General features: G+C 47.6%; 1 protein-coding gene across 3 annotated transcripts; it reads right to left on the reverse strand.

The window, feature by feature from the left end:
• Positions 1-5,606: 5,606 nt before the first annotated feature.
• LOC142817707 (uncharacterized) lies at positions 5,607-12,136 on the reverse strand. Of its 3 annotated transcripts, XM_075895116.1 has the most exons (8): positions 11,783-12,135; positions 10,742-10,871; positions 10,437-10,612; positions 9,920-9,979; positions 9,789-9,848; positions 9,619-9,723; positions 9,450-9,563; positions 5,607-9,153 (listed from the first exon to the last, which is right to left on the reverse strand). In XM_075895116.1, the coding sequence occupies exons 2-8, from the start codon at positions 10,855-10,857 to the stop codon at positions 6,992-6,994; spliced, it is 2,793 nt and encodes a 930-aa protein (XP_075751231.1). In that variant the 5' UTR covers positions 10,858-10,871; positions 11,783-12,135; the 3' UTR covers positions 5,607-6,991. The 3 variants fall into 3 exon arrangements, with proteins under 3 accessions (XP_075751231.1, XP_075751230.1, XP_075751232.1); XM_075895115.1 differs by having other exon boundaries at positions 10,742-12,135; XM_075895117.1 differs by having other exon boundaries at positions 9,119-9,153; positions 9,450-9,723; positions 10,742-12,136.
• Between the last annotated feature and the right edge of the window lie 4,530 nt (positions 12,137-16,666).

Below are 16,666 nucleotides of genomic sequence, written 5' to 3' on the forward strand. Positions count from 1 at the left end.
AGTTGGAAAGGCCTTGTCGGTGATTAGAGTCAGGTCCATGTCCGTCGCGTTCTGCCACAGTTACGCGCCCTTGCTGGTATTGTACGGGTAGCCCCAAGTGTGGTGCGGAGCATTAAAATCGCCCGCCACAACCAGGGGGTTGGGACCTGCCAAGTTGACGGCCTTCTTTATGAGGGCCCTGAAGCGCTGCCGTCGGTCCTTAGGACTACTGTACACGTTGAGAAAAAAGATGCTGCTTCGGTCCGAGCTGCGCGGCAGAATCTCGGTCATGACATATTCGGCGCTGCTGGTGGCCATTTTGAGGTCGTGAGAGATGTGTGTGAGCTTGTTACTGACCAAGGTGCAGACGCCCCGGCCATCGGAATAACACGAGGCGGGCTTGTAACCAGTCAGTGTGACGTTTGGAGTTAATGTTTCCTGAAGCAGAATGACGAGGGGTTTTTCGCTAGAGCATCGAATGTACTGCTGCAAGGACGCCTTTTTACTAGGGAAGCCCCTGCAGTTCCATTGCCAAATAAGAAACGTCTCACTTGGCTTGGCCATCTTGGTGCTTTTGTGGGCTGGTGCTGCCCTCAGATTGGCTAAGAATAGCGTGGACGATGGGGCCCGTAGCGCCGGGCTGAGGTTGTACGACGGCGGTTGAGGTCAGAGCTGGTTTCACTACGCTTTCGAGAAACAACTCTACTTTGGATACTCGGTCGTTTTGCGCGGCCAGGGTGATCTGCAGTTGGGCGAAATTCTCCCCGAGCTTATTGATGCTTTCACTGAGCGCGGATAGCGTGTCTCGAAGCTCAGACCTGACTCGAATAGCTACACCTTCCTGTTCGTGGGCGACGGCCCTCTTCTTGGGAGCACTTTGACCCTCACTGCTGCTGTCGCCGGCTTTAGTGCTGTGCACCTCCATGGGTAAGGGCATTGCATCGGCGACGCATGCGACGGCGGGTTGCGGTGGTGGGTTTTTCGCGTTCTTAATCTCAGCAATTTCGGACAAAAGCCTGTTTATGGTTTCCTTCATCTCTGCGTTCTCGCGTTTCAGCTGGGAAATCTCGCGCGCACTCTCCGCCTGCTCTGGGAGTGACCCCGACAGTACCTCAGCTGGCCCTCCTCGGACCGTGTCGGCCCAGGTTACAGAGCCCGACTTCTTGCTTCTCGCTGACACCCCGCTAGGCTGCTGTTGACGCCCGGTAGACCTGGATCGAGACCTGGAGCGGCTCCCAGACTTGTAGCGCCGGGCTCCTCCTCGGGACCGGGAGCGGCTCCTGGACCGGGAACGACCCCTGGAATGGGACCGAGAACGTCGCCTGGAACGGCCCCCGGAACCACGTGACTGCTGGAAGTCCTGCCCATCCGTGGGGGGTGATGGTGGTGCCGTGGCTTGGTCTTGATCGGTGGCGCGAGACTTTTCCCAGCGCCCTTGTCGCACGACATACGGGATCTGGAATCTTTGCCTACAGTCCTTGTCAGCCGTGAGGTGTTGCCCACCACACAGCCTGCACTTGGGGGTACACTTGTGTTGTGCGTCAGGATTTGAAGCCCCACAGCCCTGACATACGACGTCGCCTGGGCTGGGACACACATCAGCACGGTGACCGAGCCGACCACAAGCGTAGCAAATGTCTATTTTCTTGCGATAAAGCGAACATTGCACAAGGGTGGGGCCGTAGCGTACAAAATTTGGGACTCTATGACCGTCGAAGGCGACGATTACCGTGCCGGTGCTGCCTATGCACTTGGCTGCCAGGGCGAGCGGATTTCTTTCATTTACGATCTTGTTGTCAATATCATTCGGGCCGTCTACGAGTGGAATACCTCGGATCACGCCCTTGCACGTGGAATGAGGGGCGGCCTCGTAGGCACTGACCTCGTATGTTCGGCCCATGACGACGATCTGCCGAACTTTGACGTAGTGGTTGGCATTTTCCCTTCTAGGTGTGCTGACGACCATAATATTCTGCTGCACGTTGGGGCATAGCGTGTCGCCCCGCAAATCTTCGGCGCAGAGGCTTGTGGCTGCCAGGATTGCATCAGCCACCACGGTGCAGCCGGTCTTGACAATATTGAGGCCTCCGCGGGGCCGAATCACGATCTTCGTATCCTTCTTGGGGAGGTGGGGCATCCGGCCAGCGCGGATGATTCTAGCCTTGATGTTATTGCCACTGTTGCGGCCTCGCGGTGCCTCGGCCGTTGTCGACTTCGTCTCGTTGAGAGTAGCACCATTAGGATTAGCGCCTGCCGAGCGCGCGCCAGCTCTTCTGGCGCCTGCAGACTGCCAACCTCGGTCTTCTGTCACCTCTTCGGGGGTTATGTCCTCCCCCACCACCTGATATTCCATTATTTTCTGAAAATAAGCCCTGAGAAGAGCGAAAACGGCACCCGGGAACGGCGACGCGGCTGGCGTCGCGCCGGCGTGGGCTTACCTCGTTAGGTTTAGCCCAGGCGGTGGCCGGCTCCAGAGAAAAAACGTTCCAAAACGTGAAAATAGTCCACTCACGCAGCAAGTTTTGGCATCAAAATAGTCCTGGCACTTTCACTGATGCGACACAGACAAAGCTGAACGCGCACTCGAAAAATTCACTTGAATATCATTGTAGGAAGCAGGAGCCACTCGAAGGTCGTATGAACAACACAGACGCCGCGCCGCGTCTCCATAGGCTCGGTGGCTCGGTGCAAAATATTGAGAAGCGTTCGCTGGGCCTCGCATGCTTCACGACGCGTTTCCCGAAGGCTCGGAACACGAATAATTCTTGGTGTGCCGGAGGCAAATCTGGACTAGCCAAGTGGCCATCTTCGTTTCTTCGCTAGCCTTGTGCCACTAGTGCAAGCTGCCCACAAATTTTTTGACGTTTCCAATATAATTTTACCGCACAAATTTCAACTACGATTTTTCTTCCCAATGTACTGCTGATACTGCGTACGCACGAAGGTGTTCTAAAGTTCCCAGGCCGCGATACCATTGCATTACAACGGATAGCGGCCTGGAAACTTCTGAAGATCTTTGTACGTGGTCTTGACGTCTATCTTTGTAAGTCAGAGTTTTATGGGTCAGAGATGTATCACTGGTTTTGTATTGTGCATCGATTAGCTAATCATTCAAAGGGGTTTGCTGGTACACTTATGACGTGCACATATCTTTTTCGTAATTTGACAGCGAAGCATCCACTTACTAACATTTTCAGACCGCGCTGATGCCATGCCGTCCGGTGGTCCAAGCTACGGCAGCTACTGCTGTGTATCGTGGTGCTTCAACAAATGCAGAACCCACAAGAAGCCAGGGACGAGTTTCTTCCGCATACCACCTTGTCTTGCCTATGAATAAAACATTGCGGATATTCTGTCTCTTTGACTGATATATACATTGATCACTTGTTACAAAAGAAAAACACAAGCGCGATGAATAAAACCGTAGTGAATTATCATTACCTGCATCTCTTTTTATTATAACTTAATCGAAATAAAAATTACGTCATGACTAATTCGCATGAACCACTGAACAAAACAAAACAGGGAATCGCTAAATCAAAATGACCTACAAAAACTATCCATTTGGGCGATGAAAAGTGGTCTGAAATCATGAACTTTCGTCATAGCCAAACGTCGGTTACGCAAAATAATTCAAAAATTGCGCCAGTGAAACCGAAACAGGAAGCGCACGCCACTTGCTCTCACCAACCACCAGGTGTGCTAGGGTCGACTGGGCCGCTGGGGTCTACGGCAGTGTCCACTCTTAACTTTTTTTTTTTTTTTCTATGCTTTCGGCAAGTTGCTGCTGTTGTCCAGCTCTCTCCCGGCGACACCCACTTGTGCCGTTGTCCAACCGTCTTTCGTCTAACCTAAGAGAACGACAGCTGCATCCGCACTTGCGGCGCGCAAATTATGATGGGTATTATGCCCCTTAAAAAATGGTTGATACCCACTCTGTGGAACATTTAGATATATCATATAGCTCTATGTCCCAAAACCACGATATGAATATGAGGGACATCGTGGAGGAGGGCACTGAAAATTTGGACAACCTGGGGCTCTTCAATGTGCGTCTGAAACTAAGAACGCGGACCTCAAGTATTCCGCCTCCATCAAAATGCGGCCGGGATTCGATCGCACGACCTTCGGGGCAAACATTTTTTTTTCAACAAAGCAACTCCATATGCAACACAGTAATACTTTTAAATGCGAAGCATTTCTTAGCGAACTTCGGCGACTTTGAGCGTATCTATCTATCTATCTATCTATCTATCTATCTATCTATCTATCTATCTATCTATCTATCAAGCCGTCTACGACTTTTAGTCCTCCTGGCCGTTTCAATAATGGTATCGATACCAAACTTGGCATGGTATAACATGACTGTATGAAGAACATATTTGACCTGTCATAACATGAAAATCATGACATGTATGTCATGAATGTCATGATCTACATTTCATGGTTCAGCAGCTATTGCGGTGGTTTCGTTCACTTGGCATGTTCCAAAACTGGTATTGTATGACAAGATTGCAATGGAAACACAAGCGACAGAACCTAACAAGAAAATCATGATATGCGTGTCATGTAACAACATGACTACATGCCACGCTCATGATGCGCTCGCGGACGTTTAGCTAGCGTTGCAAATACCAAATTCGGTATTACAGTTCATGAATGGATGACGAAGGTATCTGATTGGTGCAAACATGATAATCATGAGATGCGTGTCATGTAACGACATGACCACATGCCACGCTCATGGTGCACTGGCGGCCGTTTCGCTAGCTTCACTTATACGAAATTCGGTATTACGGGACGTGAATGAATGACGAAGGTATGATGCTGGTGTAAAACATGATAAACATGAGATGCGTGTCATGTAACAACATGACTACATGCTACGCTCATGATGCGCTCGCGGCCATTTCTCTAGTTTCACATCTATCAAACTCTGTATTACATGACGCGAACGGATGACATAGGTAAATGACACATTGAAACATGATAATCACGACATGCGTGTCATGTAACAACATGACTACATGCCACACTCATGATGCGCTTGCGGCGGTTTCGCTCGCTGCGCATATGCCAAATTTGGTACTAGGTGACGTCAATGGATGGCGAAGGTATGTGACTGGTCTAAACATGATAATCATGAGATGTGTGTCTTGTGAGAACATGACTACATGCCACAGTCAAGGCGCCAATTTATTTCGACGTGACGCGGTGCGCGTGCTCGCCGGCGTTCATTTCGTCGCGTCACGCCGGCGTTGCCACGCCTCACGCCGGCGTTGCCACGCCAGGCGCCAGTCATAGAGAAATAAAAAAGGTGAAGAGTGGACACTCCCGTAGACCCCAGCGGCCCAATCGACTCTAGCACACCTAGTGGTTGATGAGAGCAAGTGGCTTGCGCTTCCGGTTTCGGTTTCACTGGCGCAACTTTTGAATTACTTTGCATAACCGACGTTTGGCTATGTCGTAAGTTCATAATTTCAGACCACTATTCATCGCCCAAATGGATAGTTTTTGTAGGTCGTTTTGATTTAGCGATTCCCTGTTTTGTTTTGTTCAGTGGTTCGTGCGAATCGGTCGTGACGTAATTTTTATTTTGATTAAGTTATAAAAAAAAGAGATGCAGGTAATGATAATTCACTATCGTTTTATTCATCGCGCTTGTGTTTTTCTTTTGGAACAAGTGATCAATGTATATATCAGTCAAAGAAACAGAGCATCCGCAATGTTTTATTCAAAGGCAAGGTAGAGTATGAGAATATAAAAAGCACAATATGACAAAGGTAGACAACAAATGCATCTCGCCTTACAAATAAATTGTAACAAATATTGTAACAAATACATAGAGAACACAGACAACGCACACATCGCTAGAGTTGGCAGAAGCCGAGAAACTGGTGAAGTATGACACACCGGGCCAGTGGGTAACTAAGGATCTATGGCAAAAACATAGCGCACAATGCTGATGAAGAAGGAAGAAGTGACATATACACAGCAATGAAGTCGCGAATCACGCCTGGGCTTAACTGAAATAATGCATAGAAAAAAAGAGTGCACAGAAACCACACGACACAATATAACAGAAAGGCAAAGGTGCAGTGTGCTGGCTGTGCTTAAGAACAGCTAGTCCAAAATGAAAAAAAGCAGACTTGATGCCTGCTTGTCCTCAGAAAGGTAGGGCTTTGCAGCTTGCTCACTACGTGAAAGACAAACTTTATGCTACAACACTGGCAGGTCTTGTGGCTTTTGTTATGCGTCGCCTTCATCAAAAACTTAAGATCCCAAGTGATTTGCGTTTGGGTGTTGCTGTGACGCTTGCGAGCTAAAATAGATTGTAGTCATCACTTTATCCAGAATTGTGGACTTTAATTGGTGCTACGAGAGCGGTATTACAGGGCTAATAAATAGCAGAAGGAAACCACTTTGGCTCATTATTTTTCACAAAGGCTCTACATCGTACGTTATCACTCACAAGCTATATAAAAATAAAATGGCAGCGTCCGCAGCCCCATCAAACACTACAAGTTTGGGTATTCTTTTGAAAATTTTGATGGGCAAGATGAGGAGGTTGATGAGAAGCTAAAATACGAAAAGCGTGATAACATGAACCGTGCCCACTTCATACTGTGTTCCTTACCCGCTCGAAGACATTTCAACAAGCGGTTTTGTTATCGATATATTACTTGAGCTGGAGAGATAAAGCATACACAGTGACCAAGCGACCCACAGTAAAGTGTACAGTTCGCCCGTATTTGCTACAAAAAATACAGACAGGATGCCCAACATTCTTTTTAAGGTTATGCAAATCACTTCGAGCGAATACACAGTGTTTGTACTCCTCATAGCGGGTAACCAAAACAATGAATGCAACGAAGGAGTGGTTAGTCCAGTTGAACTGAATATAAGCATATAAGACCATAATGAAGTCTGCTGTAACGAAGTAATAACATAACAAAGCTATTGCAGGATTCGGCTCAACTCCAATACTTTAGTGTAAACCCGCCGCTAATTGCTAACCTTTGAACTTGTCAAGCTGCATGCCCGAGATTGAAGACTGGAACCTAACCCTGTCTAAGTTTCGGTTCACAAAACGCACATGCCAACATAAACGAACCCGGCAAAACATTTTCAGAAACTTAGCGCGACACCCAGCAGAGCAGAAATGAAAATCGCCAACACTTGACAGATGGTGATACAAAACATCGCACACTTTCAGGTGATGTGCAGTGGCCTCAATTATGGCAAGAAAGCGAGATTCAAGTTGTTGTACGTATGCAAAAGCTGCTTCTGATGGCACAGTGAGATTCCCAAAAAGTTTGCTGGGGACGTGGTATGCTTTGAGCATTGTGAAATACTGGTGGGTACCCTTAAGCGTCTCACTGTCGTCTTTCAGTAACTGTGGGCAACTGCAACCGTCACATGCATTCCGAAGGAAGTGTTTGATGAGAAAACCAGCTACATAATATGCAGCGGAGTCATCGATAATATGGGAGTGAATGTTTGTCGCAAGTTCAGAGAGATCGTCTAGAGCGGGAAAGTCGTCAGGCTGTGGCTGTGCACACTCCTCATTATCCACAAGAGACGCACTGGTGAGGGAGAATGGCGACAGCTGTTCCTGGAGGAGGTCACATTCATCATCCTCGACATTTCCGTATTCTGACAGCTTGAAGAGTTTTCTTATGCAGATGTGCTTCAGGCCACAAATAAATTGTGCTACATTGGGGTTGGTGTTGCAACCCTGTTTTTGCCTAATGTGGCCAAATATGTTCTCCAGAGGATCCTGTTGAAGCCTGCGTGTTAACAGGTATTCAAAATTGTAATTTTTGGAGAGGTCGTCCCATAGTTGACAAATTGCCTGAATTGTAATTTGCCAACCTACGATGGTTTGTGGTTGACGTCTGCCAACAAACTGCCATGATGCAATCCAGGGAAGCTGGCCTCGGAGGAAGTCAATCAGCTCTGAATCATTTTTCATGATTGCATGCCGCAGCTTTTGCGAAGTTCTTTTTTTACTCGAGCTGTTCAAGGCATCGAAAATCCTGTCCATACGATCACAAAATTGAGCTGTAGTGATGGCCGAGGCAGGCAGCACCTTCGCATACACCATTGCCGTGATAGCAATCGAAACTGATGCACTGAAGACCTGAGTTGCTCTGCTGACCTTCATATTAGAAAAAGGTTTCTGATGAACGTGCCGTTCAGTCAACTTTGGAGCCAATCGCAACCGCAACTCATGTGAGGATTGGTAAAGGCTTACAATGTGCGACCAGTTAACGATGTCATCCCCAATGTATAACTTGTGTGCTTGGACATTATTGCGCGTTGTTTTAATTAAATGCGGAACATCAAAAATGTAATATACCCGCTCACCATTAACTTCAAAAAAAGGCTTTGCTACAGTCACTTTTAGTTGGTTAGCGAGACTTACATTTGAACTGCCCTGGTCACAAATGACTGCTTTCACTGCAATATTAATGCTCCTAAGCTCCAAAATGAGTGACACCAGCAAGTTATGCATAACAGATGATGGTGTTGATGTGTGCCCTATAGTAAAAGCAACCGGTTGAACCCACTTTCTCGAAACACCAACAAGAAGAAAAACCAGTGCTCGATCAGCGATGGTTGAAGTGCGATGAGTGCCATCATCTGTAAAACCCTGGACAACGTCTCTTGAAGCATCATAGTACAAATTCTTTTTGAGTGCTATTTCGTCGAAAACTAAAGCGCACACTCGGTCCCGTTCATTCCAAGCTTGAGTATTTGTTGCAATGGAAGAAAGGATTCCTGGAATTATGCCTGGAGTCATCTTTACATTAGCTAGCCACCTCCTTAATGAACGCCGGGAGGGCAAAGAAAAATACGGAGCCAGAAATCGGTATGCTCGCGGACCTCGGAAGTTTAAGTGAAGAGCGAATTTCTTGAACCACACGGGAAACCGCTTGCCCTTGCATTTGGGCCTCAAGCGAACATGTGCAGAAAGAAGTTTAAAAACCTCCTCGGTGACGTGCGGTCGGATAACTTCAAGGGCCTTCGTAGTCGATGACGGTGCTTGGTGAGGCTGTCTCTGCAGTCTTTTGATAGTTTTCCGCTGTGCTGCTACTTTGGCTTGCAGATGTTTAATGGTTTGCTTGTACTTCATTGATGGAGACATTGTCGCTGGCACACAGGAACGCACTGCAATAAACAAAAAAATTGATGTAAAAGCGAAGAACAACTAATCCCATACGAGCACTTTCCTCGCTCTTTCAGACCCAAGGTGCACAACTTTCTGTGGTACAAAGTTTTCGATTCCACTACCTAAAAACAAACCATTCACAATGTTGACAATGCACAAAAAAAATGAAAATCACTGAGAGCCCACCCTTACATTTTGTAAGTGCACACGTAGTGTCCTTTTGAGGATAGTTTCCTCAGAATGTCCTAAACATAAAATAGCACATTAAAAACTGCTGCAATAAAAGCATAGTCACCATTTTCTCTAAGGCACTCAGGCGTGGAGCTGTTGGCGGAGACGTCTTCTGGAGGGTCTTGTGAAGCTTGTTCAGTGCCTCGGACAATGCTGTCGGAACAATCTTGCGAGCGGCCTGCGGAAGTCTCTATATCAATCCACTCTGGTGTTGAAGTGAACATACAACTTACCGGCCACACAAGTTCCTTTTGTGACAGCTGAACGACTGGTTAAGGTTTTCTCCGGCAAGACGAAATCATCAGAAATTCTTTCACCAGCTACAAGGGAGCTGCCACCTGCAGAGGTTTGGTCAACAGTCAATTTGGGTAAAAAAAAAAAGAAATCGCGACACTGAACGCACCCTGTTCATCGGGGCACCTCAATGTGTGGGAGCCGCTTTGTGAAGCCTCTACCGCAGGTCCTGAAGAGATGAAATTACGACAATGTGTCAGTAAGAGGCTTATAATAACACAAACTGAAGCTCATCCGCACCTTGCAGTGCAGCTTCTGCAGCCATGTCACAGTCACTACTTGAAGCGACGCTCAGAGAACCTGCATATATGTGCAGTTGGTACAAGTTACAAAGCTTGTAGCATGGGGAAGCTTAAACAGCTCTTTCAAACGCATAAATTGGTCGAACGTGGAAGAAAAGAGACGGCACCAACTAGGAAACAAGTAATTTGTGATTTTTGGAATTATCAACAGTGGCAGCTTTCACTGATGAAAGGTATACGTACATGTGCACTCAGGCTTGAAGATAACGTGAAATAGCCCTTTAAAGTCTTTCAAAACAAGTTGCGCAGGTCCAGAGCATCAAAAAATGACAGAAATGTAAAGCTGCTGTTAGGAAGGTAATAGCCCACAATTCACAGAACTTAAGACTTTCCAAGTGTTACTTCTGTAGTGAGGTTTCTCTATCGGCTACAGAGATCTTCACGGTTAACTGTCGCCACTGATTCAATACAAGTGGCTGCTATTGCACATATTTGAGTTTCAGTCAATCACTTACATGGTGCAGCTGGTTGCACACTGGGAACAGCCATTCTTGTAAGCCTTGTGTGCCCAGGGTCCATGAAACTTTGAGCAGTAAAATGGTCGCTACAAACCCTGTACGTTGCGTACAATAGGCTGGCCGGCTTACTCAGGAGATCATCGCGTCCAGCATACTGCATCCATGCTTTCATCCTGCATTGGCAATGAACTATCAGCTGAAAGGGGAAGTGCTTGAATAGTGATTTTTTATTGTTACCCTCACTTAGCAAGTACGAACAGTAAGCCTACAGACATGCAAACCATACAAAAGCTTTAACACACCTGCCGTCCCGTGGTACGCGGAAGAAACTCGTCCCAGGCTTCTTGTGGGTTCTGCCATTGTTGAAGCACCACGATACACAGCAGTAGCTGCCGTAGCTTGGACCGCCGGACGGCATGGCGTCAGCGCGGTCTGAAAATGTTAGTAAGTGGATGCTTCGCTGTCAAATTACAAAAAAGATATGTGCACGTCATAAGTGTACCAGCAAACCCCTTTGAATGATTAGCTAATCGATGCACAATACAAAACCAGTGATACATCTCTGACCCATAAAACTCTGACTTACAAAGATATACGTCAAGACCACGAACAAAGATCTTCAGAAGTTTCCAGGCCGCTATCCCTTGTAATGCAATGGTATCGCGGCCTGGGAACATTAGAACACCTTCGTGCGTACGCAGTATCAGCAGTACATTGGGAAGAAAAATCGTAGTTGAAATTTGTGCGGTAAAATTATATTGGAAACGTCAAAAAAATTTGTGGGCAGCTTGCACTAGTGGCACAAGGCTAGCGAAGAAACGAAGATGATGGCCACTTGGCTAGTCCAGATTTGCCTCCGGCACACCAAGAATTATTCGTGTTCCGAGCCTTCGGGAAATGCGTCGTGAAGCATGCGAGGCCCAACAAACGCTTCTCAATATTTTGCACCGAGCCTACGACCTAGCTGCCCAGCTATGCTCAGCGCACAGACGCTCGCGTCCGTGGCAGACGCAGCACGCGTCGCCTCGGCTTGACGCCGTGCCGCCTTTTCTATACTGCATACGTTGCACAATGTTCCCGTCTAACCGCCGCATAGAGCCACAAACTTTCTTTTTAGCGAACCTCCCAGTCCTTACAAGCTTCAGAAAAAGGTTACAACTGCGTGAATGACACGCCACGTAAGAAACAAACTCGCACACACGAAGCGCAACGTGTGTGTGTGCATCTTTCTATGTTTGTTGCATGGTGTCTTTTTCGCGCAGGCGTAACCGTTTTCTGAAAAAATGACCCAACAAGACCAACAACATGTCATTCAACAAGCTTCGCTTGAAAACGTGCCTCACCTGTTATCTCACGCTTGAAAACGCCGACGCAGCCGACGTTGACGAAAGCGACGAAAGCTTCTCGCTGTCAGTCATGCATGGGCTTGTCGCTGGGTAGATGGTGTTTATGACAGTACGGCTGAAGAAAAATAATCGCGTAAGGTGTGTTGAATAAATCGTTTTTATGTATAAAGAACATACCAAATTTGGGCGTGTAATTATTAATTTGTGAAAACAATTCTGTTGCATTGATTATAACTGTGTTTTTTTTGCGCTTGCGCCCTCTGACGTGTGGTGGGAGCACTAGTTCGTTACGTAGTCGTGACGCACTTCCTGAGGCCAGGTTTCGCGGAGTGTCCGCTCTTGTCTTCTTCTTTCTCTATGCGCCAGTCCTGCTGCGTGGCGTTGCTTTGACGCATGCCCGTTTCAGCGCGCCCGGCGTCCCTCCGTCACGAAGAGATGGAGACGCAGTGTTGTCTGGCTGACGCATCGGCGCGAAATGCAGCATGTCGCATTTCGGGCCGGTTGCCGTCGGGCCGCACCGACGGACGCCGGTCGAGCCTGGCGCCAGCCTATAGAGTGCTCGCGTTTTGCTAACGTAGCGTCGCTGTGCCCAGCGTGCGCGCGCGACAACGCTACATTGGAGTATATTAAGCCCTTCATGACACGCTCGCGGACGTCTTGCTAGCTCCACATGTACCAAATTTGGTGTTACGTGAAGTCAATGCATGACGAAATACATGACTGGTGCAAACATGATAATCCTGACACGCGTGTCATGTAAGAACATGACGACATACCACGCTCATAGCGTGCTCGTGGGCGTTTCGCTCGCTCCACATATATTAAATTTGGTATCACGTGTCGTGAATAGATGACGAAGGTAAACGACACATCCAAACATGATAATCACGACATGGAAGTCATGCACGGCATCATTTGCCTTCACCTCGTAACATTGAGCTGATTTTAAAGCGACATATCAACCTTTGTCATTCGTGATTTGCATATCATCGATTCCCACTGTACGTGCCATGGGATCTGCCATTTTTTTTTTTTTTATGAATCATGTACGCCTCGCGTTGGACGCTCACGGGGAACCACAAATGAGGCTGTAAAGAGTATCATGGCATAGCCAGTTTCTGAGGTGGGAGAAGCTCCGAGCATAATTAGGTTCGAAGAGACGCAGGGGAATATCAAAGACGGTGGATGAGCGGGAAAAGTGATGCCGCATTTGTATAAGTAAAGCGTTGACTTACGGAGAAAAAAAAAACTGGGAGGTGCAAGTGTGCGGCTGGCATTTTAACTCTTTGATGGCTAATGAGACTAATGTGTACCATTTTTTTCTTCTTCAGTAAAAGCTTTCTCCGCCGCTTCCTTTTGCCTTCAGCTCAATGCTTTTCCGCTACAGTGTATGAGGAACACTTAGGAACCAAAAATATATATATGTTGCACATTTCGCGTTTATTATCCTCATGCATACCCCAGCGACACATGCCCATCATGTGGACACACAGCGACACTCGCACACATGCTCTGGGAGTGTAGAACAAATCCTCCCGACTCTACCTCAAGCAAGTGGGAGAGATCCCTCAGGAGCTCACTTCTCGCCGACCAGCAATGGGCCGTCCAGCAGGCCCACGAAGCGGCCGCCAGGTACTCCCTGTCGGTCCCTACGTGGGAGACGCCCGCTACGCGCTAAGCGCGTCCTGCAGGACTGAAATAAAGTTTTTTTTAGATGCGGAAACATCTTATACTCGCGCCTTGTAGTGCGCCGTCCGCACCACTTCTCGAACATTCGACAGCTGACGCGCGCGCATGCGCCGTCGCGCCGTCGCCCACTCTTCCACCATCTGTGCATCCCTTCCTCCTCTACACACCGCGCGTGCTTCACTCCTCCACCATCTGTGCACCCTTCCTCCTCTACACACCGCGTTCGACATCTACAATTCTCCTGATTCTCCAGTGGACGCGCATGTGGCGTCGCGCTTCGAGAACATTCAACAGCTGACAGTGCATGCGCCGTCGAGCTGTATATATACTCAAGGTCGGCGCTCGCTCGCTCAGTTGCCGCTCGTCGGTTGGTTTGTACGACGCGTCGACGTCCAAGGTCGCGGTGAAATGAATTCCAACGAATCCACAAACACAATGATCGACGTCCCTTCGACCAGCGCCGCCCTTTCGCATACGTGTGTACGTGTTCACTCATTTAACACCCCCTCCTACAACCACGTTAACCAATTTAGCCATCGACCCAAGTAAGTCGCAATTTAACACCCCATTTCACAACCACGTTAACCAATTTAGCCATCGACCCAAGTAAGTCGCACTTTAACACCCCGTTAACCAATTATATGCTCCGCATCCTCCTCAGTGTTCCCCCGAGGGAAGCTGCGGGCAATTTTTTTTTCATTCCATTCCATTGCACATTTGCCATGCATGGTGTCGGTGATACGTTCAGTTTAAATTCGCTTTGTGCTGTAGCACTTTTTGGGGGGCGAAGCTCCTTATGGCTTGGCTTGTGCGTCCCCGTTGTGAGTAACTTTCACTCGTTAATTCTTGAATCAGCTATAGAGGGCGGTACTTGTAGTGTACTCTGAAACTACAAATGGTACTACACTAGAGGACATTACTTGTAGAAAAGAAGGATTGACGTCACTCGTACGGAAGGAGAGAAAGACGATCACGTGTTCTTCGGTGGCGCCGTGCGCCAGAGGGCGCTCTATAGTACAATAAAAGCACCGTTTTGGCGCGCGAGCGCATTCAGTAGAGAGGCTCGGCGACGGAGGATGAACAAGGCTGCTGAGCGGCGTGCGCGCAGGGCGGCGGCGGCTCGCGCTCAAAAAAAGGGACCCCTGCGTGCGGCCGCGCGAGGCAGAAGAGCACACCACGAAGCTGTGCGGCGGGGCTGCGAGCACCCCTCAGTACGACAACGGGAAGCCGAAACGGCACGGCACTGGCATGCGCCCACTCTCCATCAATCAGCCCGTGAATATGCTGTCATTTTTTTTTAATTGTCACATTGTGTGCAAGATAGCTAAAGTTCCAGATTTATGGTATTTTTCTCCCTTTTTGCATTTTGAAAAGTTTTTAGCATGCAACTATGAATTTTCTTTCAGAATCGAAACTTTACATCAGCCAAAAATATTGTTGGCAAAAGATGAAGTAATTCCTTACTTAGCTTAACCATTCTTGGCCAAAAAATAAATAAACTAAGATTACCGTCTTGATTGTCTCAGCTTCAGAACAGGCTTGGAAGCCCAGTCAGTTATAAGCCATATTTTCACGGAAACAAATGAACAAACTTAGCCTAACTACATAGCACGCACGCACAGCGGTTTTCTTCGAGTTAGAAGGGCATTATTGTGTTATAAAATATCACTATGTTACGGAGAAGGCCTTCAAGTTCTTCTTTATTCTTTTTTGCCAGTGTGAGAGCGGTAGCAAATAGACCAAAAGCTGCGGCTAAAATGCTGTTTCTGAAATGGAAGGTCAAAGAAAAAGAATGACAAAATTGATGCTTTAGGCAGGCAGGAACGAAAAAAGAGACACATTTACAAGATCTGTGAGAAGAGCTAATATCTCAGGCCTGAATATAGTTACCGAATTTCACGCAGCAGTTGTAAACGAACTTACAAGATTCAATGCATTCAGTGACATCACGTCGATGTGGCTTGCCATGGTTCATGACCACAATATTATAATATGGACAGAAATTCAGGCATAACTGAGGTTATCATTCTTACCTACACCAACCAGAAAAAGAAAAGCTGAAACGGTTGATGTATGCGAAGTCATCAGGCAGAGCCACTCAGCTGAACACAACAGGAAGAAGCGCAGATTGCGTGCCACATCTGGAAATAAGGCACCCCCCAAATTTTTCTTTGCACAGTTTTTGACGTATCTCTCTGTACCACTTTCATCGGGCCTTTTTGTGCTAGAAATTTGGCAAAAGAATTGCATCTTGGTGCCCTCATGAGACAATGGGGCAGGTGTTGCCCACTTTTTCAGGCACTTCATGGGCCAATGGGACACATACATCCCACTTTTCTTCTCGTAAAGCAATGGTCATGTTTTGGTGAAAATTGCTTTATGCTTTCTAATCAAGCTATTTAGATATTCCACTGGCACAATTCATGCAAAAATATTGATGAACCCGCAAAGGGTTAAGTGATGTGGTAACCAATATCGCTAATGGAAAAGCCGGATTTAATTTGTCGACCTCATAAACTCAATCATGGAGGGCAAAGGCTTTAGGCCGAACTAAAAGATATTTGATAATATTGATACTAGCCATCATTAACATCAACAAAAGCACCATAAAGGCGATGAAGATGACGATTGAACAAAAGCTCGTGGGGGGGTTGCCACTCCACCATCTTGGTTCAAGGACACTGTGTACTCCGTCTGCAATCGGTAAATATATTTCTACCCTCCGCCTACCCTCACCCCGTGACATTTTGGTGGAGGTGCAACGCAAGTTTCAGTTTCGCCGCAAGGGCGAAGCAAGGAATGCGATAACGACAAAATCGACATGTTATACGAAGTACGGAGCAGCTCACTTGTTTGGGGAAGCGCGACCGCTGCAGCGAGAGAAGCGACCTTCTAACTGTCCATGGCTACAACGCAACATTCGCGATGAGAGCATAAGCCATCTGCCGATTGCCTGTAATAATACGGGATACTACGTTCGGTACCATGCCCGGTCGGTCAAAGTGCGCGTTTACTGCCAGAGTCACGCAGCCCCCCCCCCCCCCCTCGGCTCCTATCCGCGTGCGCCTTTCGCGCGACGAAACAAGGCCAGAGCGCTTCCCCTCTGCTTGAGCAGAGATCGTCTGCAGACATCGCACGCTTTCAGTCACACAGAAAATGCGGCACGGGAGCGATGAGATAAGACTTCGACTT

The sequence above is a fragment of the Rhipicephalus microplus genome, chromosome 5 (assembly GCF_043290135.1).
Source record: "Rhipicephalus microplus isolate Deutch F79 chromosome 5, USDA_Rmic, whole genome shotgun sequence".
Classification (NCBI taxonomy): domain Eukaryota; kingdom Metazoa; phylum Arthropoda; class Arachnida; order Ixodida; family Ixodidae; genus Rhipicephalus; species Rhipicephalus microplus.